Here is an 18191-nt window from a genome sequence, read left to right on the forward strand (position 1 = left end):
AATGCTTCACCAATCTCCTCCGGTTCCACACATAACTTCCCTCTGCCATCTATAACTGGCCCTAAACTTGCCCTAACCAACCTTCTGTTCTTGACATACCTATAGAACGCCTTAGGATTCTCTTTAACCCTATCCGCCAAAGTCTTCTCATGTCCCCTTTTAGCCCTTCTAAGCTCGCTCTTCAACTCCCTCTTAGCCAATCTAAAGCTTTCTAGTGCACTACCCGAGTGCTCACGTCTCATCCGAACATAAGCCTCCTTTTTCTTTTTAACCAACAAAGAAACTTTTTTGGTGCACCACGGTTCCCTAGCCCTACCAATTCCTCCTTGCCTGACAGGGACATACCTATCACAGACTCGCAGTAGCTGCTCCTTGAAAAAACTCCACATGTCGGACGTTCCCAGTCCCTGTAATCTCCTAGTCCAACCTATGTTTCCTAATTCTCTCCTAATAGCCTCATAATTACCCTTCCCCCAGCTAAAACCACTGGCCCGAGGTTCATGCCTATCCCTTTCCATCACTAAGGTGAACGTAACCGAATTGTGGTCACTATCACCAAAATGCACACCAACTTCCAAGTCTAGCACCTGGTCTGGCTCATTTCCCAGCACCAGATCCAATATAGCCTCACCTCTAGTTGGCCTGTCTACATACTGAGTCAAAAAACCTTCCTGCACGCTTTGAACAAAAACTGACCCCTCTAACGAGCTAGAGCTATAACAATTCCAGTCAATATTAGTCAAGTTAAAATCCCCCATAACAATTGCCCTATTACTTTCACTCCTAAGCAGGATTGACTCCGCAATCCTTTCCTCAACCTCTCTAGAACTTTTAGGAGGTCTATAAAAGACTCCCAACAGGGTGACCTCTCCTCTCCTATTTCTAATCTCCGCCCATACTACCTCAACAGATAAGTCCTCATCAAACCTCCTCTCTGACACTGTGATACAATCTCTGACCAATAATGCTACCCCTCCCCCTCTTCTACCTCCTTCCCTACTTCGACTAAAACATTTGAACCCCGGGACCTGCAGCATCCATTCCTGCCCCTGTTCTATCCATGTCTCTGAAATAGCCACAACATCAAAGTCCCAGGTACTGATCCACGCTGCAAGTTCACCCACTTTATTGCGAATACTCCTGGCATTGAAGTATACACATTTCAAACCCTGCTCCACCCCACCTCTGCAATGCCGTGCATTGCAGTCCCCATCCATGCATCCCTCACTTTCAGCACCACTACTCAGGATCCCTCCCCCCCCCCGAATCAGTTTAAACCTCCCTGCATGGCCTTAGCAAATTTACCCCCCAGGATATTGGTCCCCTTCTGATTAAGGTGTAGACCATCCTTCTCATAGAGGTCACACCTTCCCCAGTACGAGCCCCAATTGCTTAAGTACCTGAACCCCTCCCTCCTGCACCATCCCCTCAGCCATGAATTCAAACCTTCCCTCTCCCTATTCCTCTCTAAACTATCCCGTGGTACAGGCAAGAGTCCAGAGATAACCACTCTGTCAGTCTTGGCCTTTAGTTTCCACCCCAACTCCATAAATCCCTGCCTAATATCCCCTTCCCCTATCCTCCCTATGTCGTGTGTCCCCACATGTACAATAACTTGTGGTTTATCTCCCTCCCCCCTAAGAGTCCTGAATACCCTGTCAGACACATCCCGGACCCCAGCCCCTGGTAGGCAACACACCAACCCTGAGTCCCTACCTTTAGTTCCGACCCTCCTATCTGTCCCCTTAATTGTGGAGTAAGGTTGAAATGAGGTAGATAGAATGGTGTGAAGAATGAGCACCAGTATGTGCTAATTGGGTTGCATGGATTGCTCTGTGCTGTATACCCCATGTAACTAACTATGCTCACACACAAAGAACATCCAAACCCCACAAGATGCCAATGATTTCCAGGCAAGAGTCAAAGTCTTAATTTATAAGCATTGATAAAAGCCACTTCAGATTTCCATCAAAGAGCAAGCTATCTGAAATGCTCCGGGCACCTTCCGACATAGTTAGCCCCATTTACCTCATACTCCTCCATGTTGACTTCTTTAGGTTTGATCAGCTCAAGTTTGGCCCGAGCGATTTTCATGACACTGCGACACCTGAAACACAGAAGGAGTGGAATTAGCTTGTGTTTTAAAAGCAAACACAAGAAGATGAGAAATAGGAGGAGAGGACCAGACACTCCTTTGAGCCTGCTCCACCATTCAGTATGATCGTAGCTGATCTTGGGCCACTTTCTGACTCACTCCTTTGATTCCATAGCAAACCAAAAATCCAGTTCAGACTTAAATATATTCAGCAATGAATCACCCACAACCCTCTGGATACACAATTCCAAAGAACTGTAACCTTTGAGTCAAGAATTTTCTCCTCATCCCAGTCCTAAATGATTTACTCCTTACCCTGAGACCCCATGTTTTAGATTCCCTGGGTAAGATAAACACATTTTCAGTATCCATACTGTCGATCACCTGCGCAATTTTGTATATGTCCATGAGGTCACTTCTCATTGCTCCAAACTGCATAGAACACAGGCCTAATTCATCATAGAGCAACCTTCTCATCCCAAGGACAAACCCAGTGAACCTTTGCTCTGCCAGTTCCAAGGTGAGCGCAGCCTTCCATAGACCTCCTACGGAGGTCTCCATAGAAATGGAGACCAAAACTGCATATGGCATTCCAAATGTGATTTCACCAAAGCCCTCTGAAATTGCAGCAATAACCCTTTATTCTTGCACTCCAATTTCCTTGCACTAAAGGCCAATATGCCATTTATCTTCCTAATTGCTTGCTACATGCTGATTTTCTGTGCTCCTTGTATGAGTGACCCAAATCTTTCTGAACAGTGACAGGTGTTCATGCCTCTTAAAAAAAAATTCTGCTTTTTTAATCTTGTGGCCAAAGTGAATAACCTCACATTTTCCCACATTATACTTCATTTGCCACCCTGTTGCCCATTCACTTAACTTGTCCACATCTCTCTGTAGTTTCTTTGGGCTGGATTTGATGTGCCCCATGGAACTGTCACACAAGCAATCGACAAATTCACATTCCAAGCTATCTTTGCCAACTTGATTTGACCAATCTATTTGAAGATTAAAGTCCCTCACCATTATTGCCTTGTCTTGATTTTTTAACAACTAAGCTCTAGTTACTTCTTGTTTAATGCTTTGTCCAGCGGTATTACCATTTTTAGGGTATCTATAAACGATTCCCATCAATGCTTTCTGACCCCTGTTCTTCCTAATCTCTATCTATACTGATTCTACATCCTGATCATCTGAACCATTTCTCACTTCTGTCCTCATGTCATTCTTTACTGTGATGTGGAGTTGCCGGCGTTGGACTGGAGTAGGCACAGTAAGTACTCTCACAACACCAGGTTAAAGTCCAACAGGTTTATTTGGTAGCATGAGCTTTCGGAGCGCTGCTCCTTCATCAGGTGAGTGCAGGATTTGTTTCACAAATGGGCATATAAAGACACAAACTCAATTACAAGATAATGGATGGAATGTGAGTCTTAACAGGTAATCAAGTCTTTACAGGTGCAGACAATGTGAGTGGAAAGAGAGTTAAGCACAGGTTAAAGAGGTGTGAATTGTTTCCAGCCAGGACAGTTAGTGAGATTTTGCAAGCTCAGGCAAGACGTGGGGGTTACAGATAGTGTGACATGAACCCAAGATCCCGGTTGAGGCCATCCTCATGTGTGCGGAACATGACTATCAGTTTCTGCTCAGCGATTCTGCGTTGTCGTGTCGTGAAGGCCGCCTTGGAGAACACTTACCTGAAGATCAGAGGCTGAATGCCTTTGACTGCTGAAATGTTCCCTGACAGGAAGAGAACAGTCTTGCCTGGTGATTGTCGAGTGGTGTTCATTCAACCGTTGTCGTAGAGTCTGCATGGTCTCCCCAATGTACCATGCCTCGGGACATCCTTTCCTGCAGCGTATCAGGTAGACAACGTTGGCCGAGTCACAGAGTATGTACTGTGTACCAGGTGGATGGTGTTCTCACGTGAGACGATGGCATCTGTGTCGATGATCCGGCACGTCTTGCAGAGGTTGCTGTGGCAGGGTTGTGTGGTGTTGTGGTCACTGTTCTCCTGAAGGCTGGGTAGTTTGCTGCGTACAATGGTCTGTTTGAGATTGCGCGATTGAAGGCAAGAAGTGGAGGTGTGGGAATAGCCTTGGCGAGATGTTCGTCTTCATCGATGACATGTTGAAGGCTCCAGAGAAGATGTCGTAGCTTCTTTGCTCCGGAGAGGGGTACTGGATGACAAAGGGCACTCTGTCCGCCGTGTCCCGTGTTTGTCTTCTGAGGAGGTCTGTGCAGTTTTTCGCTGTGGCGCATCGGGACTGTCGATCGATGAGTCGAGCACCATATCCTGTTCTTATGAGGGCATCTTTCAGCGTCTGTAGGTTTCTGTTGCAACCCTCCTCATCTGAGCAGATCCTGTCTATACGGAGGGCTTGTCTGTAGGGGATGGCTTCTTTAACGTGTTTAGGGCGGAAGCTGGAGAAGTGGAGCATTGTGAGGTTATCCGTGGACTTGCAGTACAGTGAAGTGCTGAGGTGACCGTCCTTGATGGAGATGCGAGTGTCCAAGAATGCAACCGATTCCGGAGAGTAGTCCATGGTGAGTCTCTTGGTGGGATGGAACTTGTTGATGTCAGTTGTTTCAGTGATTGTTCACCATGAGTCCAAAGGAAGAAAATGTGCCACCCCTGCATGGTATTTGCGGGAGCTTGCGGTGTGCAAATTGGGTGCCACACTTTCTACGATATAACAGTGCACTTCAAAAATACTTCATTGGCTGTGAAGAACTTTGGGAATTCTCGAGGTGATGAAAAGAATTTTAGGAATGTCAGTCTTTAATTTTTCTATGTTTTATTAGCCCTGGGGATTTTTATAATACATTTTGCGCCTCTGACAGGAGATTTCCGTTGATTGGGTAACAGGCACGGAATTTCTCGTAATGATGCTCTAATCATCACGTGTTGATCAGGCTTGATGGACCAACTGGCTGTTTCCTGCCCATCATTTTATATACTTATATAAAAATAAACTTTACTTGCTGGTACCAGTTGAGTAAGAGCAGGAGAATAAATCCTTGCTCGTCTGTCCCTGATCCTCTTTGAATAGGCATGGGGTTTTTAACAAGGATTTAAATTGCCTGAACAAGCCTCACTTTAATGCTTCATCTGAAGGATGGCACTTGGGATTAAGCAGCACTCCCCTAGCACAGCGCTAGTGTGTTGACCAAGATTATACTTAAAACCTGCAGCAGGGTTGAGCCCACAGATTCTTCAGCGAGATGAAAGTGCGACCATCCAAGCCAATCTGACATCGATTTATTTTACTATGCCTAATACCGTCTGCCAGTCTAATGACTGATATTGATTAAAGTGGTGATTTACTTCTGTGCTCTCTCTCCTTCCTTGCCGAACTCCCCCCCTGGTTTACTCTTTCACAGGTGCCGGGTGACCTTCAGAATGTCAGGTCAAGTGGTCATTCTGCTGAAAGAGCCTGGACATTATCAGTGGGGTCACAGCTAACCCTAACCTGTCTTTGGCTGACATTTACACACTTAACACTCTGCAGCACAGGGTCACTGGCTTATGATTAAGAGCAGAAATCCCGCCTGACCTTTTTTTTTCTCTTCTTGAGACTGAATTGCTTACTGCAAAATTATACTTTCTTCAGAAAATGTCTGAAGATACATCAGAACACAGGTCAAGAGCAGCAGTATGTAAAGCGTTTTACAGATTAGTTTAAATACAGCACACAGCACTCTATACACTTCTGACTCACTCCACTGACAATGTAAGTTGCATCACGCACCTATCTATTCCGAACAGTTTTAAATTTAAGTTTACATTTCAGAGCTGCCTGAAGAATTTGACAACGAGAGCCCTTCTCACACCAGCCAAGACATGTCTTGTTGGAAAATTCTGGCTGGTCTGAATGCCTCAAGCTAACGCAACACAGACCAGGACCAGACCTGGGAATCTGTCTGTCAGTATGACTCGGATTCCACAGTAGCTAGTACTTTTACGAACTGACCAATTGATCCACTGCAGCTTTCAAGAGGTAACTTAGGAGAGATCAACATAATTAATGAGTTCTTAGTCTAACAACAGCTCATAAATAATTGTCAACTTGTTCTTTATTTGAAGTTTCAGCAGTGGAAGGTCAGTGGAAGTTGAAGAGGTCCAATCAAGTGTCAAGTGTTGTGGGAAGGGGGGGATTTATTGCATTCCAAACTAATGTTCAATATAAGGTGATGCGAAGAATTTGAATTAGTGCCAGCCCAGTTCAAGATATCCAGCAGGCTGAATAAGTGATATCAGTAAATGGGAGATACAAAGACAGGGAAGGTAGCGGGGCAGTAATATTGTGACTGAACTAGTAATCCAGAAACCCAAGGTAATGCTCTGGGGACTTGGGTACGAATCCCACCATGGCGGATAAATTTAAAAATCTGGAATTAAAAGTTGAAACTTTTGTTGAATGTCATAAAACCCATCTGATTCAAAGATGCCCTTTCTGGAAGGAAATCTGCTGGCCTACATTGGCTCCAGACCTAGAGTAATGTGGTTGACTCTTAACTGCCCACTGAAATGGCCGAGCAAGCCACTCAATTGTATCACAATCATTGAAAGTCTATAAGGAATGAAACTGGACTGACCACATGACATTGACCTAGGCACCAGAAATGACAACAGCAAACTCAGCCCTATCGGTCCTGCAATCTCCTTAAAGAACAAAGAACAGTACAACACAGGAACAGGCCGTTTGGCCCACCAAGCCTGCGCCGATCATGTTGTCCTACCTAGACAAACTGCCTGTATCCCTCTATACTCCCTCTGCCTGTTCATGTACCCATCCAGATAAGTCTGCAATGAAGTTACTGTGAAAATTCCCTAGTCGCCACAAGAGATGAAGTCCTATCTTCACACTGAGGATACCCTCCATTGTGTTGTGTGGCACTATCACTGCACCCAACCAGCAGCAACAGAATTGTACTCAACCACAATCTGTAACCTGGCATATCCCCCACTCTGCAACTAGCATCAAGCCAGGGAATCAACCCTGGTTCAATGAACAGTGCAGGAGGACATGTCAGGAGTAGCACCAGGCACACCTAAAATGAGGTGTCAACCTGATGAAGTACAACACAAGATTATTTGTGTGTCAAACAGCAGAAGCAGGACAGAGCTAAGCAATTCCACAACCAATGGGTCAGGTCTAAGTTCTACAGTCCTGCCACATCCAGTCATGAATGGTGGTGGACAATTAAACAACTCACTGCTGGAGGACAAGGCTCCACAAATATCCCCATCCTCAATGATGGGGAACCCAGTATATTAGTGCAAAAGACTAGGCTGAAGCAGTCGCAACAACCATCAGTCAGAAGTTCTGAGTGGATAATCCATCTTCACCCCTTCCAGAGGTCCCCAGCACCACACATGTCAGTCTTCAGCCAATTCGATTCCCTCCACGAGATATCAAGAAATGGCCGAAGGCACTGGATATTGCAATGGCTATGGACCCTGGCAATATTCCTGCTATAGTACTGAAGACTCATGCTCCAGGATTTGCCGCACCCCTAGCCACGCTGTTTCAGTACAGTTACAACACTGGCATCTACCCGGCAATGTGGAAAATTGCCCAGGTATGTCCTGTACACAAAAAACAGGACAAATCCAACCCAGCCAATTACTGTCTCATTAGTCTACTCTCAATCATCAAAGTGATGGAAGGGGTCATCAACAGTACAATCAAGTGTTGCTTGCTTAGCAATAGCCTGCTCACTGATGATCAGTTTGGGTTTCGCTAGGGCCACTCAGCTCCTGACCTCATTGAACCTCATTGGTTCAAACATGGACAAAAGAGCTGAATTCCAGTGGTGAGGTGAGAGTGACAACCCTTGACATCAAGGCAGCATTTGACCAAGTGTGGAATCAAGGAGCCCTAGCAAAACCGGATTCAATGGGAATCAGGGAAACAACACTAGATTTGTTGGAAGTCATACCGAGCACAAAGGAAGATGGTTGTGGTTGTTGGAGGTCAATCATCTCAGTTCCAGAACATCACTGTATTCTTCAGAGGAATGTCCTAGGCCCAACCATCTTCAGCTGCTTCATCAATGACATTCCTTCCATCATAAGGTCAGAAGTGGGGACATTCATTGATGATTGCACAAGGTTCAACATCAATTGCAACTCTCCAGATACTGAACCAGTCCATGGCCAAATGTAGCAAGACCTGGACAAAATCCAGGCTTGGATTGACAAGTGGCAAGTAGCTTTCTCGCCACTCATGCGGCAGGCAATGACCATCTTCTACAAGAGAGAATTTAAACATTGTCCCTTGACATTCAATGGCATTATCATCACTGACTCCCCCACTGTCAACATCCTGGGGCTTACCATTGACCAGAAAGTGAACTGGGCTGGCCATATAAATACTGTGGCTACAAGAGCAGGTCAGACTCTAGGAATCCAACTGTGAGTAACTCACCTCCTGACTCCCCAAAGCCTGTCCACCGTCAACAAGGCAGTCAGGAGTGTGATGGAATACTCTCCATTGGTCCGGATGAGTGCAACTCCAACAACACTCAAGAAGCTTGACACCATCCAGGCCAAAGCAGCCCGCTTGATTGGTATTCAATCCACAAACATACACTCCTTCCACCACTGACGCAGTGTGGCAGAAGTGTGTACCAGCCACAAGATGCATTGTAGGAATTCACCAAGGTTCCTTACAGAGCACCTTCCAAACCAACAACCACCACCATCTAGAAGTGAAAAGGCAGCAGATAGATGGAAACACCACTGTCTGCAAGTTCCCCTCCAAGCCACACATCATCGTTATATATCAGCCTTTCCTTCACTGTCACTGAGTCAAAATCCTGGAACTCCCTTCCTAATAGGATACTTACAACACAGACTGTAGTGTTTAAGACGGCAGCTCACCACCACCTTCTCAAGGGCAAATATGAGAGAGGAACCCAAGGTCCAGAAGCCTGTTTAGCTGTGTGCTGAATCAGGCTGTATTTTGACCGATGTGACCTTGTGAGGCTTGACTTATAACAGGGAACGTAAACAGGCTGGGCATGTGATGGTTAATAGGATCATTGCCCACTCGACCTTTAACATCAGCCATGGCTCGGTGAGTAACACCTATGCCTCTGTGTCAGAATGTGAAGATGCCGGCGTTGAACTGGGGTAAGCACAGTAAGAAGTCTCACAATACCAGGTTAAAGTCCAACAGGTTTATTTGGCAGCATAATCTTTTGGAGTCTCAGGCTCCTTCTTCAGGTGAGTGAAGGGAGCCTAAGACTCCGAAAGCTCGTGATGCCAAATAAACCTGTTGGACTTTAACCTGGTGTTGTGAGACTTCTTTCTGTGTCAGAAGATCATGGGTTTACAAAGTCCCAGCCTAGAGACTGGGGCACATAATCAATGGTGGTACTTTCCAGTGCCAGTAACTGAGTGGGTGCTGCACCACCAGAGGTGACATCTTTCGGATGAGATGCCAAACGGGGAGCCTGCCTATCCTCTTGGGTGGATGTAAGAGATCCCGTTCCTCTAGTGTGAATAGAGAGGTAGGGGAGCGTTGACCTGGTGTCCTGGCCAACACTTATTCCTCACTATCATCAGAAAACAAAAAGGCAATTGATTGTCTGGTGATTGCTGCTTTGCTCCAGGAGGAATCTTGCACATTGGATACCTAATTTTCAACACTGGAACAATAACAAAGAACAAGGAACAATACAGCACAGGAACAGGCCCTTCGGCCCTCCAAGCCCGTGCCGCTCCCTGGTCCAAACGAGACCATTCTTTTGTATCCCTCCATTCCCACTCCGTTCATGTGGCTATCTAGATAAGTCTTAAACGTTCCCAGTGTGTCCGCCGCCTCCACCACCTTGCCTGGCAGCGCATTCCAGGCCCCCACCACCCTCTGTGTAAAATATGTCCTTCTGATATCTGTGTTAAACCTTCCCCCCCTTCATCTTGAACCTATGACCCCTCGTGAACATCACCACCGACCTGGGGAAAAGCTTCCCACCGTTCACCCTATCTATGCCTTTCATAATTTTATACACCTCTATTAAGTCTACCCTCAATCTTAAAAAGCAATTAACTGGCCGTAAATCACTTTGCAACGTCCAGAGAAGCACTTACTTTATGCTCTTATGCCAACAATAAATCACTTTTTACCTTTCATCAAAGTTGAGATTCCGATCTGCAAACTGTTCCAAGAGCGTCCGCTCGATGATCTTCTTTGGCGCCTCGTTGTGTAGGAAGTAGACCACCACGTGTTTTAATCGGTTATCATTGTCCAGTGTGGTGTCTTCCTGGGCCAGTCTAACCAAACGGGAGTACTCCGCTGTGAAAGCCTGGAGAGACAAAGAACCCGCTGGAAATGCATTCGGAGAACACTGTCACTGCTCTGAGGTGCCGCGTAGCCCTGACTGCGGGGAATGTTCGGTAATATTTAAAGGAAAAATCAACTGCCAAAGCTACGCGGTAAAATCAAATCCAGTACCTAACGGCAAACAGCTACATCCCAACCCCAAATGGGTCCCCTGCTGGACGTGAGTTGAGCAGCTAAACAGTGTGTCTCAGACAGTATAAAAGGTCCTAGGACATGATTCCCGCTTTGTGTTTAAGTTTATTTATTAGTGTCACAAGTAGGTTTACATTAACACTGCAATGAAGTTACTGTGAAAATCCCCTAGTTGCCACACTCCGGTGCCTGTTCGGGTACACTGAGGGAGAATTTAGCATGGCCAATGCACCCAACCAGCATATCTTTCGGACTGTGGGAGGACACCGGAACACCCGGAGGAAACCCACGCAGACATGGGGAGAAGGTGCAAACTCCACACAGACAGTCACCCAAGCTAGGAGTCGAACCCTGGTCCTTGGCGCTGTAAGGCAGCAGTGCTAACCACTGTGCCACAGTGCCTCCCGAACTCGGTTAGGATGGTTCAACTGACCTCAGTCGTCATGGGTTATAAATGGAAGGGGTGGGGAGGGAGAATAGTCACTTGGGGGCTCCCTAGATCAATGCACAAGTTGGCCAGGGCTGTTAGAAACCTCAGCTCAGATGTGTCCTGTCATCAAACTGCCTGCCAACTCTCATTGTTGCGAGTCACCCATGATAGACGGTTACGAGGACAAAAGCACTGGATAACACCTTAGTGTGGTGTAGCAAAGCCCCAGCCAAACGTCAACACCCCTGAGGGGTGGAGGAAATAAGCAAAATATAGCACCCAAAAATCCTACCTTTCAAACTTAAATGCCAGAGTTGCAGGGGTCTCTTCCCTCCTGCAAACTCCACTATCTTAATGGTTTGTTGCCCTGTTTTAAAGCTTTTCTCAACCACTCACTCCCTCTGCTTTACCAGTATAGCAGGACAGAGAGGCAGACCAGTTGCTCGCTTTGAGCTTGCTGCCAATGGTCTTTGCACCAACAGCTTGGACAAGGGCAACATCTCTGGGATTGCTTTCCAGACATTCAGAGGCAGAGGGGGAAGGGAGGATGGAAAGACAATTAATTCTGTTTCCCTTCATGACCTCCACTGTACAATGGTGGAGATCAGTACAGGGCAACTAACTGCATCAATGAATTCATTACCCCTGCCCACCGCCCCAACCATTCTAAAATGTCTTGATCACTTCTGCTCTTTTCAGCCTTGTCAGATGATGTACTTTTACTGCAGTATAAGTTTTAAGCCTCACACTGGGGAAGTGGCGATGGCACAGTATAATCAATTCAGAAGCTCAAACCTCAAGCTTTACAACTGAAACAAGAACTCAACTGGATTTGTTTCTTAAAAAGTTTGTCGTTAGGAACTGAATTTGAGGGGTTCACCTTTTAAAACACGTTAAAGATTGGCTCACCGCCGTTCATGCAACTGCCGTTCATACAACCATGTGTCTCTAAACGATCACAAACGGTACACACAAGCAAAACGGGTGGCTATTGAATATTTCAATTTTCTCAGAGTTATATGCTTTCAGTGGATCAGTTTTTGGAATGCAATATTAAACTATGCTACATTCTGTAGTTTCACATTCCAAACTCTCCTGCTGGAATGGGTGTGTGCATTGGGTAAACCCCTGCAGGCATTTGCAACCCTAACCGTTAGCCCCCCTCAAGCGACTCAATTGATAGATGTGGCAATACAGAGCATAAGTCCCAGGCTAACTCCTGAAATTAAGTCCCAAGTCTGGCCCGAAAGCACATGTCACGCACGCATCCACGGATTGCCAGTGGAAATTGATAGTCACCCATCAAGTCCTCAAGAAGCAGCATGTGTGGAGTCAGAATGAGGAATAGAGGGAGGTCAAGATGTTAAGACAATGGCAGGTCTGCTCCTCGATCCCTTTATCCGCCTATTCTCCAAGTTCTTCGCTACTCTTATCAACTTAAATCTGCCTCAGCGATGAGAATTTCAATTGCCAATAGCCTTTTGAGGGAATGAGTTCCAAATTTCCACTGTCCTTTCTGTACTGCCTGATTTCACTTCTATAAGGCCGGGTTTTACTTTGAAGATTATGTTCTGCTGGATCAGGATTGTCCCATAGAGGAAATAGTTTCTCCGTGGCCATCCGATCAAATCCCATTTCATTGCCGTGATGCCATTGTGAATAATTTGTCAATATTTACTTTCTAGGGTTATGCTTCAAGAATGGACTCTTAATGAACAAAGTCACCTGTGGAATTCTAATCCCATACACTCCTGACAGAAGGGAATAAAAACAACTGCTTTCTTGAGCCGCTGCAGTCCATGGGGTGTAGATACACCCATAGTGCTGTTAGGGAGAGCGCCAGCATTTTGACCCAGTGAAGGAATGGCAACATATTTCAATTTCAGGATGATGGATTGGCTTGGAGGGAAACTTGCAGGTGGTGGAGTTCCCATGCATCTGCTGCCCTTGTCCTTCCAGTTTTTGGAGGTCGTGGGTTTGGAAAGAATGTAGAAGGAGGCTTGGTGAGTTGCTGCAGTGCATCTTAAATATAGTACACATACTGTCACTGGTGGAGGGAGTGTGAATGTTTAAGGTAGTGCATGGGGCACCAATCAAACCAGTTGCTTTATCCTGGGTGAGATTGAGATTCTTGAGTTTGTTAGGGCTAGCAATCTAGGCAAGTGGAGAGTATTCCTTCACACTCCAGCCTCCTGCCTTAAAGAATGTATGATGTGGAGATGCCGACATTGGACTGGGGTAAACACAGTAAGAAGTCTCACAACACCAGGTTAAAGTCCAACAGGTTTATTTGGTAGCAAAGGCCACTAGCTTTCGGAGCGCTGCCCCTTCATCAGGTGAGTGGGAGTTCTGTTCACAAACAGGGCATATAAAGACACAAACTCAATTTACAAAATAATGGTTGGAATGCAAGTCTTTACAGGTAATCAAGTCTTAAAGGTACAGACAATGTGAGTGGAGAGAGCGTTAAGCACAGGTTAAAGAGATGTGTATTGTCAGTTAGTGAGAATTTGCAAGCCCAGGCAAGTCGTGGGGGTTACAGGTAGTGTGACATGAACCCAAGATCCCGGTTAAGGCCGTCCTCATGTGTGCGGAACTTGGCTATCAGTCTCTGCTCTGCTCAGCGACTGTGCGTTGTCAATCACCAGGCAAGAGTGTTCTCTTCCTGTTGGGGAACACTTCAGCGGTCACGGGCATTCGGCCTCTGACCTTCGGGTAAGCGTTCTCCAAGGCGGCCTTCACGACACCCGACAACGCAGAGTCGCTGAGCAGAGACTGATAGCCAAGTTCCGCACACATGAGGACGGCCTCAACCGGGATCTTGGGTTCATGTCACAATATCTGTCACCCCCACGACTTGCCTGGGCTTGCAAAATCTCACTAACTGTCCTGTCTGAAGACAATACACATCTCTTTAACCTGTGCTTAACGCTCTCACCACTCACATTGTCTGTACCTTTAAGACTTGATTACCTATAAAGACTCACATTCCAACCATTATTTTGTAAATTGAGTTTGTGTCTTTATATGCCCTGTTTGTGAACAGAACTCCCACTCACCTGACGAAGGGGCAGCGCTCTGAAAGCTAGTGGCTTTTGCTACCAAATAAACCTGTTGGACTTTAACCTGGTGTTGTGAGACTTCTTACTGTGTTAAAGAATGTTGACAGGCTGGAGAGAAAGTATGCAAGTTACTCACTGCATGCATTCTCAGCCCCTGACCTGCTCTTGTTGCATATGGGTCCTGCCAGGACCACTCAGCTCCTAACGTCATTACCACCTTGGTTCAAACACGACAATGCTGAACTCTAAAGGTGAGGTGAGGATGACTGGCCTTGACATCAATGCAGCATTAAACTGAGTGTGGCATCAAGCAAAACTGGAGTTAATGGGAGCCAGGGGCAATGTTTTCTGCTGGTTGGAATCATACCTGACACAAAGGAAGAGGGTTATGGTTGCTGGAGGTCAATCATCTCAGCTCCAGGAGTTCCTCAATGCAATTCTCTCCTTCAGAATTTTCTCCAATAGTTTCCTTACTATTGACATGGTAGGGAAACTTTGTGAGAAAATTCTGAAGGAATGAATTTCCACTTGAAAACATATGGGTTGATTAGGGATAGCCAGCATGGCTTTGTCAGAGGGAGGTCATGCCTAACAATTTTGATAGAATTTTTCAAAAAGGTGATGGAGTGTGTGGATGAAGGAAGTGCAGTTGATGTAGTTTGTGTGGATTTTTTACAAAGCCTTTGACAAGGTCCCACATGGGAGACTGATTGAGAAGGTTGAAGCACGTAGAATTCAAGGAAATTTGGTGAGATGGATCTGAAACTGGCTTAGTACTAGGATCATTTCCACTCCATCTGACGAAGGAGCAGTGTTCCGAAAGCTTATGGTATTTGCTACCAAATAAACCTGTTGGACTTTAACCTGGTGTTGTGAGACTTCTTACTTAGTAATAGGACACAAAGGGTCACAGATATTCAGAGTAAGTGAATAGGGTAGTTGAGAAGGCATATGGGACAGTCATGGCACAGAGTATAAGAACAAGCACGTTATGCTGGAGCTGTACAGCATGTTGGTTCGGCCATAGCTAGAGTACTGCGTGCAGTTTTGGTCTCCTCATTATTGGCAGGCTGTGACTGCACTTGAGGGAATACAGAGGAGATTCACCAGAATAAAAGTTTTTTTAGTTTTAAAGTTTATTTATTAGTGTCACAAGTAGGCTTACTGCAATGAAGTTACTGTGAAAATTCCGTAGTTGCCACACTCCGGCGCCCGTTTGGGTACACTGAGTAAGAATATAGAATGGCCAATGCATCTAACCAGCATGTCTTCTGGACTTTTGGACCAGGGCAGCATGGTAGCACAGTGATTAGCACTGCTGCTTCACAACTCCAGGGACATGGGTTCGATTCCCGGCTTGGGTGACTATCTGTGTGGAGTTTGCACATTCTCCTCGTGTCTGCGTGGGTTTCCTCCGGGTGCTCCGGTTTCCCCCCCACAGTCCAAAGATGTGCGGGTTAGGTTGATTGGCCATGCTAAAATTGCTCCTTAGTGTCTTGAGATGTGTAGGTTAGAGGGATTAGTGGGTACAATATGTAGGGATATGGGGGTAGGGCCTGGGTGGGATTGTGGTCGGTGCAGACTCGATGGGCTGAATGGCCTCTTTCTGTACTGTAGGGTTTCTATGATTTCTATGATCTATGATTTCTATGAGAGGAAACCGGAGCACCCGAAGGAAACCTATACAGAGGCAGGGAGAACGTGCAGACACCACACCAACAGTGACCCAAGCCGGAATCAAACCCATGTCCCTGACGCTGTGAGGCAGCAGTACTAACCACTGTGCCACCGTGCTGCCCTATTGCCTGGGATGGAGCATTTGAGCTATAAGGAGAGACTGGATAGGCTTGGATTGTTTGCTTCAGAGCAGAGAAGGCTGAGGGGGGACATGATTGAGGTGTATAAGATCATGAGGGGCATGGACAGGGTGAATAGGAAGCAGCTGTTCCCCTTCGTTGAGGGTTCAATCACGAGGAGGCATAGTGTTAGGGCGGGAGGCAGGAGATTCAGAAGGGATTTGAGAAAAGAAAATTCACTCAGAGGGTGGTGGGAATCTGGAATGCGCTGCCTGGGAAGGTAGTGGAGCTGGAAACCTTACAACCTTTAAAAAGTATTTGGATGAGCACTTGAAATATCATAACATTCAAGGATATGGGACAAGTGCTGGAAAATGGGATTAGTGCAACTTTAGTGGTGGTTATCGTTGGTGCAGACTCGATGGGCCTTTTCTGCACTGTATGACTCTATGACTCTTGTGTCCTAGGCTCAAACATTTACTATCTTTAGCTGCTTCCTCCCAATGACCTTCCTTCCATCATAAGGTCAGAAATGTAGATCGTTCATTGAAGACTGCACAATGTTCAGTATCATTCGCGATACTGAAGCAGTCCATGTTGCAAAGCAGGAAGACCTGGACAATATCCAGGCTTGGACTGACAAATGGCAAGTAGCATTCATGCCACAGCTGCAAGGCAATGACCACCTTCAACAGGGGCGACTCTAACTATCTCCCCCTTGACATTCAATGCTATTACCATTACTGAATCCCCCACTATCAACATCCAGAAGATTATCACTGACCAGAAACTGAGCTGGACTGGCCATATAAATACCATGGTTACAAGAGCAGGTCAGAGGCTAGGAATCAAGCGGCGAGTAACTCACCTCCTGACTCCCTCAAGCCTGCTTGCAAACTATAAGGCACAATTCAGAAGTGAGATAGTATACTCTTCATTTGCCTGGATGACTGCAGTTAGAACAACATTCAAGAAGCTTGATGCCATTCAGGTCAAAGTAGTCTGCTTGATTGGCACTCATCCACAAACATCCACTCCCCCTAACACTGATGCACAGTAGCAGCAATGCATACTACCTAAAGCAATTCACCAAGGCTCTTAAGACAACACCTTCCAAACCCACAACTGCTACCATCTAGAAGGGAAAGGGCAACAGTTACATGGGAACACCACCACCTGCAAGTTCCCTTCCAAGTCATTCACCATCCTGACTTCGAAATATATCGGCTGTTTCTTCACTGTCGCTGGGTCAAAATCCTAGAACTCCCTCCCTAACAGAACTGTGGGTACCTCCACCACATGTGCTGCAGCTGTTCGAGAAGGCAGCATCACTTTCTCAAGAGCATTTAAGAATGGGCAATAAATGGTGACCTAGCCAGCAAAGCCCACATCCCATGCATGAGTTAAAAAAAATGGCTGGTCTCGTTCAGTTTCTGTTCAATGGTAACCCCCAGGATGTTGATAGAGGGGGTGATTCAGTGACGTTATGGCCATTAGAACATAAGAACTAGGAGCAGGAATAGGCCATTTGACCCCTTGAGCCTGCTCCGCCATTCAATAAGATGGTTGGTCTTTTCGTGGACTCAGCTCCACTTACCCGCCCACTCACCATAACCCTTAATTCCTTTGCTGTTCAAAAATCTATCGATCTTTACCTTAAAAACATTCAACAAGGTAGCCTCAACTGCTTCACTGGACAGAGAATGCTACAGATTCAGAACCCTTTGGGTGAAGAGTTCCTCCTCAACTCAGTCCTAAATCTGCTCCCGCTTATTTTGAGGCTATGCCCCCTAGTTCTGACTTTACCGCCCGTGGAAACAACCTCCCTGCTTCTACATCAAGGGAAGATTAGATTCTCTCTTGTTGGAGGTGGCACTTGTGTGGCAGGAATGGGACTTGAAAGCCGTTATGTCTGAACAAGTTACACACAAAGATCATTATGATCTGTCACACAGGGCCCGATAGAGGTCTTTAAAATGATTAAACATTTTGATAAGAAAGTTGCAGAGATGATTGTGGGCATACCCAGAACCTGTTAGGCAAGCACACGAGGGAGAAAGGAATAAAAGGATATGTTGATATGGTGTGGAGGAGCACAGTAAGGAAACACACGTGGAGCATAAACAATGGCATGGACCAGTTGGACTGAAAGGATTGCTTTTGCGTTGTAAAATCTTGTGTGCCTGCAGTTTTGAAATGTAATGAACGTAATGTCATGTAAATAAGGATCATATAGTACTGTAAAAATGACTGGTTCTTTTGCACTGTTTGTAATTATTGGATATGTTGTTTTGCAATGGTTTATTTGAGAGGTTTTTTTTG

General features: G+C 45.9%; 1 protein-coding gene across 3 annotated transcripts in view; it reads right to left on the minus strand.

Annotated features, from left to right (window-relative positions):
* usp25 (ubiquitin specific peptidase 25) overlaps positions 1–18191 on the minus strand; it is a 166544-nt gene that overhangs the window by 31595 nt on the left and 116758 nt on the right. For all 3 annotated transcript variants that reach the window (XM_078233049.1, XM_078233048.1, XM_078233047.1), the window contains 2 exons: positions 10233–10411; positions 2029–2107 (listed from right to left, as the gene is read on the minus strand). In XM_078233049.1, the coding sequence (XP_078089175.1) occupies positions 2029–2107; positions 10233–10411 (258 nt within the window). The remainder of the gene's footprint in view (positions 1–2028; positions 2108–10232; positions 10412–18191) is intronic.

The sequence above is a fragment of the Mustelus asterias genome, chromosome 17 (assembly GCF_964213995.1).
Source record: "Mustelus asterias chromosome 17, sMusAst1.hap1.1, whole genome shotgun sequence".
NCBI lineage: Eukaryota > Metazoa > Chordata > Chondrichthyes > Carcharhiniformes > Triakidae > Mustelus > Mustelus asterias.